This window comes from Buceros rhinoceros, unplaced genomic scaffold (assembly GCF_000710305.1).
Source record: "Buceros rhinoceros silvestris isolate BGI_N320 unplaced genomic scaffold, ASM71030v1 scaffold2755, whole genome shotgun sequence".
NCBI classification, from domain to species: Eukaryota; Metazoa; Chordata; class Aves; order Bucerotiformes; family Bucerotidae; genus Buceros; species Buceros rhinoceros.
The window spans coordinates 3,997-15,033 of record NW_010410972.1 but is presented as its reverse complement, the minus strand read 5'-3'; the positions used below and the strand labels follow the sequence as shown (position 1 = coordinate 15,033).

At 39.7% G+C, this 11,037-nt stretch overlaps 1 protein-coding gene across 1 annotated transcript in view; it reads left to right on the top strand.

Moving 5' to 3' along the window:
- Window positions 1–10,627, top strand: part of LOC104493158 (contactin-5-like) — a 14,514-nt gene extending 3,887 nt beyond the window's left edge. The window contains exons 2-5 of the mRNA XM_010135788.1: window positions 5,514–5,700; window positions 6,135–6,247; window positions 7,602–7,770; window positions 10,095–10,627. Coding sequence (XP_010134090.1) covers window positions 5,532–5,700; window positions 6,135–6,247; window positions 7,602–7,770; window positions 10,095–10,198 — 555 coding nt within the window. The 5' untranslated portion in view covers window positions 5,514–5,531 and the 3' untranslated portion in view covers window positions 10,199–10,627. The remainder of the gene's footprint in view (window positions 1–5,513; window positions 5,701–6,134; window positions 6,248–7,601; window positions 7,771–10,094) is intronic.
- The last annotated feature ends 410 nt before the right edge of the window (window positions 10,628–11,037 follow it).

The window sequence follows — 11,037 nt, the reverse complement described above, 5'->3', positions numbered from 1 at the left end:
AGAGAAAGAATTACTGGCTGGGAGAAAAGATATTTTTGTTTTCTTTTTTCCTTTCCAGAAAACCTTTCCAGAAAAGGCTAATTCTTAAGCGTACATCACCAAAGTCATGTCTTTTTCATCGGAATTCCCCCAAGGGGTAGAAGCTTGCCTAACCTAATCAAAAGATCAACTTGTAACAAAAAAAAATATAGAAGATAGTAAAGATCAAATGCCATTTTCAGATAGGATTACCTGACATAATTACTTCTTTATATTATATTCTGTCTTTTTAAAGAAAAATATTCAAGTACTTTATCTGTTTTTACAGAAAATTACATGGTACTGGATTTTCTTTTTTTTATTAATTTAGTGAAGTACCTTGGAGTAACTTAGAAACAGCATGTGGCTGTTTCTACCCGTGGATGACGAATCAAGACAGAAAAAAGAGAAACTGTTGTTTCAACAACCTGAATACCAATTCACCAGTCTTTGCTTTCAGAATTAATGAATTTTCCAAACACAAAATTAACAATTAGATAGTTTTATATGTGAGTCAATTTTGCCTACAGTTACTTATATGGTGATTCAACTCCCCCTACAATTCTGCAGACGATAAGCAGGACTCCATAGCAGAACCGTACTACTGTTTTCAAGTCCTTAAAGTACGGATCACACCCTAGGTCCCTCATGAGGGCCTCGAGAGAGCCATACCCTTTGCGATGTCTTTATCATGGTTTGTTACAAGACTATGAGCTTTCTAATACCTAAAATCAGAAACCTAGATATTTACTGATTTTTCATAAGAAAATATGATAGCTCTTGAGACTGAAGTATGATATCAGTTTTCATCCCATGTGTATGTAGAACTATGAGGGAGAAGAGAGTATCTGAGGAAACAGGATGCAAGCTACTCTAGAGAATACCCCAGATCCTAGGAGTGCTGAACAGTGTTTTCTTTCCTCTTTTCTGTCAGCAATTGTTTTGGTGAGAGGGAAGGAACTGAGACTGATGGACCTTTTTGCAGGAACCTCTCCTCTTGTTCTGAAGAACAGTTACACCTATGTCTTGAGATGATACACAAAGAACTTCTCCTGTCTTTAGTGCTCGGTTCTACCATTGCACTGACATTTCCATGCCATCCATGTGCCAGCTCAAGGCACTGGTAGGTTTTCTGCTAATGACGATTAAAATAGTTTTTATGAAATCTGAATCATGGTGTGTTCAGGTTTGCTTTGGTGTTTTTCAGTGCTAGCAGCAGCTCTCTTAGCTCACTGCTCTTTCTCCCTTAGCATTTTCCGTACTCCAAGATCAACTCGAGTTCATTTTCAATTATGCGGGTATGTTGATGTCGGTAAATACTTAGAGAGCCCAGGAAAGCTTGTATGTTTTGCCCACTTCCATTCATCCCACCTAATTTAGGCTCTTACTTCATATGCCTAATTTGTACCTTTAATTCTCAGTGGCCAACAGACAGAGTTCCCAGACAGTAACTCTGACTTTTCTGAATTTAGAGAAGAGAGCCTGCAATTAGGTCAGATTTATTTATACGTATCACACTCTAGAAACCAGTTTGAGGAAAAAAAGTAATATTTATGTTACCTTTTAACCAAAAACTTCAAGGAAGTGATCTTTAAGTGTTAGAGGTAGAAAGATTTTAGTCAGAAACAATTTTATATCATGATTATTTGCTTTTAATAATTGCTTAACCCACAATTAGGACAAAGCAGGTTGCATGGTCCTGCATCTCTTCTACTCAGTTGTTTAAATACCATTGTTGCTTTCTCTCCCTCTCAAAGAGATAGATTTCTGAGAATCAGATATCAAAGCTTGTTATTCTTTGGCCAAAAATAAAACAACAGAAAACCCAGTAAAAATTTAAAACCTCACAAACAATAATGCATTAAACAGACCAAATGCTTTCACTAGCACTAGCAGCACCACCACCACCCGCACACACACCACTCCCCATCCCCCCACAATTTTTCTTTCATTTTTCAAATACAGGCTACTCTTTTGTGATTCGTGCCTCATGCTATATCAATATTCAAAGTTATCATTAATGAAAACCTACTCTAAGTGTGCTAAATCCCTTCTGAGCAGTATAAATTCATCATCATCATCATGGCCTGGCTTTGCGAACGAAGATCTGGGCAGGGCTTTTCCCACGTTCACTGCAAGCGATGAGTGCACCCTTCGGGGCTGTGCAGTGGATTTTTTAGGTGAGGCGCAGCGTGCGCGGAACTGGCTCCACCCTTTACATCTGAGGTTCATCTGCCAGGGCCCGGCGAGCTTGGACGGTGACAGCGAAGTCCTCGGGTCGTAGGTTTGGTTAGAGTGTCCTTCTCTTAGATGATGGATGCCTTACAAGGCTAAACGAGCTCCATCTGCCCGGGTTTGGAGTCAGAGTTGTCCTTCTCCTAGGATGGTGCCCGAAGGCTAGTGAGCCCATCCTGCCCGTGGACACACTTTGTCTGACCCTTCAGCTGAGACCTGTCTGGCTTGGGAGACCCCACCAGAGGCACATGCCACCACCAGCACAGCTCTCAACCTCACAAGGGCAGGCAAGCTCCTTCCCCACGGCAAGGGGGTGCCCGTGAAAGAGTCGCTGCTCTACCCCCGGGTGAAAGAGTCGCTGCTCTACCTCCGGACATCACAGACCCGGGCATGGTGTGGCTGGGGCCTGCCAAGAACAGGCGTCCTGGAGGGTGAATTAAGATTACAGAAAACAACAAGATTTTTTTCAAAAGCAAACACAGAAGTGTAAATAAACAAACCCTCTGTTTTAAGATTTCTGTTCTTGTAGGGAACTTCATAGTTGCAAGGTCTATTTTAAAACTTCAGTTCCTATTTTCTCAATATACCTTTTTGGGAATCAAGTTAATTTTTCACTTCTGATCAGTTGTGGAGGTATGTCCTCTTCCACATTCCAGCCAGTCATTATTTTTAGAAACACATCCGGCACTTTGAAGCATCAGTATCTTTAGTTTGGTTCAAACTGATGTAAGTTCCCCCACGAGCAACCTCAGTCAACGATCATTGGAGTTCTGTTTTTTTATAACCGCTTTTTCCTTTAGTTCATTTGGCCATCAACAAATGGATGTGGGCAATACAAAACAAAGAGAAAAGCATATTTTGAGATCAAAGTCCATACTTGCCTTCCAAATCATTAAAGGGAATTTTAAAACCCTTGACCAAACACTTAAGGGCTTTGAAGTACAGGGGAAACTGAAATAGAAGCATTGTAAAATTGTGTTTCATGCTTTTGGTGCTTAATACAGTATATTCATTCCACCAAGAATATCTCTTGCCAAGGGGGAACATCTTTGCCATGTGGCGCAGCAGAAATGGTGTGGAACATGCCACAGGTTTTTTTTTTTTTGCAGGCTTCACATGTGCAAAATATAATTAGTATCTGAACGGATAATGGCATATATGCTGTGCTGCAAAGCATTTCCAAACACATGAAAAATATCAAAAGGGCCGAGTTATTCTCTTAGCTTTGTTCCACAATCATCAGTATCGTTGGTATCTATGTAGTCCTAACATCAATATTTGGAAAATTCGGTTTTCACAACTTCTTTATACTAAAAAAATACCTTCAACACAGAAGCTGGGAGCTCTCTACTGTCTTGTACAGTGCATTCACATGAAAGGTGGTATGCCCTGTGAATAAACAACGACACCTATTGAGCAACTTATAATTTTGCTCCTGGCTTTCTGGAACCAGGATTTCACTACTTTAGCTGCGTTTCCAATTCTGCTACTGTCCACCTGTGTAATCTCGGGCAAGTCATTTTTCCTTTCCAACCACTTCTCTGTGGGATACTCAGCAGACTCCACTGACTTGATGATAGAGGCTCCAGGACCTGTGCTCTCTCTTACTACCTGTTTGTACAGTGCTCAATACTATGTGGCTCTCGTCACTCGTAGTGTCAAGTTTGTAAAGATGCATTGCAAGTAAAACGAAAGGCATCTTACTGCCCAAGAGATAATAAACATTGGAGGTTCACTCCTAGTGTGGGAATACATGGGGTTTGATTCTTTTTTCTTTCCAAGAAAGATGTGATTAGGTGTTACTTTAGATACTAACAGGGTTGGCCAAGTACTCAGCTAGCAAAATATCTCAGTGAATCACACTTATTTCAACACATGGTGACTACATCTTGATTTGTTATCTGAGCTATAATTAATTTAAGAAGTAAAGCAACGGCATTTTAATATGAGATAATGCATACACATGAGAAGGATATTTACATGAACTTTACAACAGAAGGAGTAAACTTTGAGTTGGCACAAACCGATATACTCTAGATCAAAGTTGAGAGCCACTTTACTCAAGTGAAGATATGACCTAGAATATACACTTTTGCAGCCAGGTTTTTCTAGATTTTTTTTTTTAATGGCAGTCGTAGTGCAATTATAAAAGGTCAGCATTGTACTCATTGGTCTTATTTTCCTATGAACCCCTTGTGTTTTTTGCTTCACCATTTTCTGGGATACCTTCAGAAGAGTACTGTATTGTCCATGACCTTTCTCTCAGAGGAAAAGCTATCCAAATATAATATGAATAACTTATTATGAAATAACCAACTTCGCAGAAAAGGTCAAAATGTGGAATAAATGCAAGTAGGTCTCAGCCTGAATAATGGTACTCTGAATACAGGGCTTTGAATGGCACATTAGTGACATCTCCTGTTAGGGAAAATAGGGCCCCATGAGAATTACCTTACCTGTATAGGTCACCTAGATACGTTAAAAAGAGACAGTACTGCTTTTTTTCCAGTTATGCTCTGCAAATACTTGGTCCCTGAGGAATGAAACTAGTCAAATTCATAGCTCAGCTCTGTAACAACTTTGAGACTATGATAAACTCAGTGCAAATACCAGAAATATGGACTAAGAACTGTCAAAGATCATTTGGCTTTTTTATGTCTGAAAAGGAAGGGCATAAACATTCTATCAAAATCGCATTTATCAGAAACCTGTTTATATCCAAGAATCAAAAATGAATCAACTTCCTTTTTTTTTTTCTTCAGATAAGATTTTTCAAATGAATGAAAGATTTCCTTCAGTGTTCTGTCATTTCCTATTCATTACACAAGTAAGAACTCTCACGTTTCTGAGTTGCACAGGGCCAGGAAGGGAATATTGCCCACAGCACTCGTTAACTGATGCAGTCAGGGCTTTCCAGGTAGATACTCGGGTGACCTACCAGAGGATGAGCTCTCCTTGAATTCTCTGAAGTGCTTTTGACTCCCTGCCAGTGTTCATCCTTTGCTCTTCCGTCTTGTAGTTACTTCTTCTCCTGCCAGTACACAGCAATTCAACGTTCATCAGGTAATACTGTGGAATTACGAGACTCACCACTTTGGAAAAGTGAGCATTGCTTGCCTCTGAGGTTAGGCTGTAAATCTCACATGTTTAAAAGGGCCTGATGATCAGAAAAAAGGCAGAAATGGCAAAAAGACCCTCCACAGGATGCATGAACTTCCCAGATGGCTACATTAATCCTTCATTTGGTCACTTGTTTGCAGGTTGGTTACTGGAAGGACATGGAGCAGGAAGAAGCAGCAGAAAAGGTCAAAACTGAGGGAAATGAGTCATCCATCCTCCTGACAGGATTAGAAGGGAACACTTTATATCACCTCACAGTGAGGGCATACAATGCTGCAGGGTATGGACCACCTAGCACTGCTGTGCGTGCAGCAACAAAGAAGTCCCGTAAGTGATCATAGTACCTTTGCTCAAACGGAGAAGTTGGGGAGCAACCACTGCCCTCTTGGGTTTTCCTTTAAAAAGGGTGTATAATAATCAGGAATCATGTACAGTTTTGAGATTTAGACTTTGCATTCATATGACTGCATTCATAACAAAGTTTATCTTCCTGGAAACAACATTTTTGACAAAGAAGGGAGAAAAATGCATTCAAGTTCATAAGTTCTGTGGAACTTATGGAGTAGGCTGAGTAAATACACCACAGCCTATTAAATGACAATTCTAGTAAAATAAAAAAAATCTTTAAAAATTCCAGCTAGAATTGGGATTGTGCTAACACAAGCAGTTGCAAATATCATGAAAGACTGAAATACTTTTCTTTTGATTTTAAAGAAACTACCTACAAAGTACATTCACTGCATATGATTTTTTCTCCTCAGCTCCCAGCCAAGCACCAAGCAATATTATGTGGATACAGGATGGCTCTTATGTGTCTCTTGGGTGGGAGCCAGTGAGACCTCTAGCTAATGAATCTGATGTAATGGGATACAAGGTCAGTGCTTCCCCTGCCTTGCTCACCTTTCTCTCTTCCAAATGACTGTTCATCTTTGCTGTTGGCTTTTTTCCCTTTCTCATCTTTCTGTGTAAGTAAAGTAGGCTATGCAGACCATCTGCAATCAGTGTTCACCACGTGAAAAGCAATAAATAAAATTTAAAAGAGCAAAATATCCCAACATTTTCCGTGTTGAGATTGTTGACTACTGATTATAAACTGAGTAAGCTCTGAGGGGATCAGTTCACCATATCTGACTCAGAAGGGTTATTAATAAGACCAGCCTCTAAAGAAATTCCGACTAACACTTCAATTTACCTGTGTTTGCAGTAGGATTTAGAGAAATGCAGAAGAATGAGGCATGTAAATTAGTATTTTTACTGACCAGAAACACAAATACTTCAGTTTGTTTTGTTATGTTGGTAATGTTCAACAATCAGTGTCAGTAACACCTGGCATTTAAAGTTTTGAAGTTTTAAAGAGTAAAATCCAGACTAACTCTTAAATAACAAGCCATAAAAAGCAGTGGAATTCACTGGAATCTTTCAAATGAAAGAAGATTATTTCAATGTTTTTACAGAGATGTGGGTTCGGGGTTTTCTGAAGCATATATACAACCATTTCTATAGACTACTGTCTGATATTTCCTTTCATACATCAGGAAATATCACCAAGAAAGTATAAATTGGTTCAAATAAACCAGAAACTCCTCTAACCTTTATCAGAATAGTAAAGATTCTGAAAAAGTGGAGTTGAATGCTTTGGTTTTTTACACCTCTCTGACCTTTTCAATTTTGTCTGGGAACAGAAACTCTTATACAGAAGTACCAAAAAGTTACTCGCGTTCCTCCCACGCACCATAAGCTTGTACTGAGTTTCACAGGAGGTGCAGGGACAGATCTGAGCTATTCTCAGTTGACTTAGCCAGCTAAGGTAAACACAGTAAGGACATTATTTAGGCATTTTCTTTACATTTGAAGTTGGTTCTTGAGCCATAATGTGAATATCTACATGAATCTGGGGATAAGAATTTGAATCAAATGGAACCCAAAATGCATTCTGAAGAAATTTTGGAGAAAAAATTGCGTAACATCTAATGCTAGAGAAGGCAAATGCTGTATCTTTGCCCTGGATCATAATCAATGTACTTTCGCATTCATTAATTGCTAATACACTTTGCCGTTAATATTTTGAAGCCATTGGGGGAAGAGGAGAGTAAAAGCAGAAGGCTGTTCAAATTGAATGTACGAAATCCTTTCCGAAAGCACAAACCAACATTTTTGGTGACTGTGTTATCTACAGAAAATGTCTGGTACATGACTTGAATGACAACTATCTACGTTATTGTTCATAGGTATTCTTTAGGCAAGAAGGCCAGAGCAACAGTCAAGTTATAGAAACACAGAAAACCTCTGCAGTGGTTCTTCTTCCTGATGTTGGTGTCTACATCATTGAGGTCTGTGCAGTCAGTGAAGGAGGGGATGGGACCGCAAGTCCCCAGATCAGAGTTCCATCCTTTTCAGGTAAGGTTACACCTTTATTTGCAAAAGTATATTAGATTAGAGCCATGCTCATTAGCTCCATTATTCTGTACCTGAAAAAAATTTTCTCACAATTCTCTAGCTATTATGTAAAATCATAAATCAGAGTACTCAGTTCTATGCTGAAACAAAAGTATCTAGTGCCATTTCAAAGAATCATTGAATCATTGAATCATCAAATCATAGAAATATAGAATGGTTTGGGTTGGAACGGACATTAAAGATATCTAGTTCCAACCCTCTTACATCAGGCAGGGACAGCTTCCATTAGACCAGGTTGCCAGCCTGGCCTTCAACACTTCCAGGGATGGGCCATCCACAACTTCTCTGGAGAACCTGTTCCAGTGCCTCAGCACCCTCATAGTAAAGAACTCCTTCTTTACATGTAATCTAACTCTACCCTCTTTCGGTTCAAAGCTGTTACCCCTTGTCCTATCACTACACACCCTTGTAAAAAGTAGCTCTTCAGCTTCCTCATAGGCCTTCTTTAGGTACTGGAAGGCTGTTCTAAGGTTTCCCCAGAGCCTTCTCTTCTCCAGGCTGAACAACGCTAACTCTTTCAGACTGTCTTCATAGGACAGGTGTTCCAACCCTCTTATCATCTTCCTGGCCCTCTTCTGGACCTTCATCAACACGTCCATGTCCTTCTTGTGTTGGGAGACCCAAAGCTGAATACAGTACTGCAGGCGGGGTCTCGTGAGAGCAGAGTAGAGGGGGAGAATCACCTCTCTTGACCTGATGGTCAGGTTTCATTTGATGCAGCCCAGGATGCAACTGACTTTCTGGGCTACAAATGCACATTGCCTTTCAAACCTGCCCAGGTCCCTCTGGATGGCATCCCTTCCCTTCAGCAAGTTGACTGAACCATGTAGCATCATGCACTCAGCAAACCTGCTGAGGTTGCACTCAACCTCACTGTCCACGTCACTGACAAAGATATGAACAGATACATGTGAGATGCTCAAGAGTATCTGAGGCATCCATGTGAGGCTGGTGAACAAAGCAGAGGATTTAAAGGAAACCTCTCCCTTTATAGGATAATATCTGGAAACCTAACTGAACTGTAGATGACTACATACAAATTAGGTGTCTCAAATTGCATTATAGTCAGGTATGATGTAACCCATACAGACTGACGGCGAAGCCAAGACAGCAATTCAGCTGATCTTCTGAATTTCAATATTCAGACATAGGCACATAAGGACACCTGAGATGTCCTAAGGCATCCAAACATTTGCACAGAGCTGGCAGATATGATGTGGGACTTGAAGGATGTGCACATCCTTCTGGACCACCAGCCAGAGATGTACTATCTAACACGAATAAAACGGCATGCATTTAGGTAGCTAAACCCTGTGTATGTTCCAGCTTTAGAATAAGCTGTATTTCTCTGTAGGTTCCATTGACTCCCTTGAGGAGATACTACTTTACAGTATTAATGTATTATCATGAAGTAAATTATGATGTCTAGCTTCTATCTCCTCAGTTTTTGCAATATGTTGAAAGAGTTGCAAGTATCAATATTACACAGGTAAGAAAGGGGCAGATGGGTCAATCGCAAGAACAACCAGAAAATAACGTCTGAACACAACACATCTTAATTCTAACTTTCTGCTAATACTTTAAAACTCTACTAAATACTGCTTTTTAGTCCTTAAGAAGTACTATCCAAAAGGTGCGAGCCTGAAACTTCAATCTAGACTAGTCTAGACTAGTCTAGTCACAAACTATAGTGCTGTCATCAGAACGTAGAAGACATCAACCCCTACTCCATGGAATATTTGCTTCATGTATCTTTTGAACCATAACTCTAGACCACAAAATCTTTCATTCCCTCCAGCCTGATATTTTTGATAACACGATGTGCAACAGATCAGTTCCACTTAGGACAACTGTGGTACAAAGAAACCCAGTCTGGTCCCCTTCCCATCCTGTGATGTGTTGCCGCTGGCAGCCCATAGCACGGCTTCTTAAGAGACTGCTGTGATCTAAAAACATCTGTGGGCTACTGGGCAAAACCCCGCTTTTTCTGGACAAACGTCAAGATCAAGGGCTAGTTTTCATTCCTTGTTCCAGGAAGAACGTTTGTGATTGTGACTCAGGGCATCATCACAAAATCCCAAATTTTTCTTATTTCGAGGTAAGGAGCCTATTTTGAGCAGTTTTCACAAGGTAAATCTAAAGGTAAGTCTAAAAGTTCAGCTTTTGCTGAGCATAATAGAATACAAGTTTCAGACAAAATCTAGTACCTAAATGTACTGAGAGCCATTTACATTGTTCTTTAATTACTCTGCTTTTCATTTCAGGAGGGAAAGTAACAAGTGCTCAATCCACCTTACATGTGTTGTCCACTCCCTCGTCCTCTGTCACATTGCTTTTGGCACTGATGGTTCCTTCAGCCTCATGGTGAAGACTGCAGACTTTGCTGTTGTTGTTAGTTGTTTGCTTTAGCTTGATGACACCAAGGGATGGAGTTTTATGTCCGCGGAAAAATTGGAAATCCAAGCTAATGCTTAAAGACCCATAGAAATGCCTGTGGTGCGCTTAGAGGAGCGTGGGAGGCACGGTCAATAATTCATCAGGTTTTTTTCTCTTCTTTATTTGTAAAAGTCCTCTGAGGAGGGGACAGCCCTTGGCCCAAAAATATGCAGATTGTATGTAATAAACTTTTGTAAGAAAAGGTAATTTCTGTCAAATGTACTTTACTTTTTTAATATGTTCGATTTTGGTGACCCCAGTCATGTATCTTTATGTGTTTAAACAGTGGTGTCAAGTACAGTACATCTGTTTGGTTTGGAGAAAAATTCTTTTCTAAATATAGAACAAAGTTTGATACAGTTTTGCCTAATACTTTTCTTCCATCTCTTATGGCTGGCTGTTCCTACTGACAAGAGAAAAAATACTGTTTAGATACACAGCTCACTGCAAAAGTACAGAGAATTTGTTCTGAAAATGTATGAATACGTATTTAATTAGCAAAAGGAATCATCAATATGCTACTAGGCAGCACACTCAGAAAGTGGCAAAATGGGGCAGAAAAGCCATTTAATTTATTACAAGGGAAATGGAAAATTATTAAACACAAACTTAAAAGGAAACAAGTTTGGTTTTTATCAAATACCACACGATTTAATGACAAATTAATTGAACACTTTTTTTTGATAGCAAATAAAAAAATCAATTCCTAATGCATACGACAATGTAAACTCCACTGGGCATTTAAACATGGTATACACTCGGCTGCTAAGT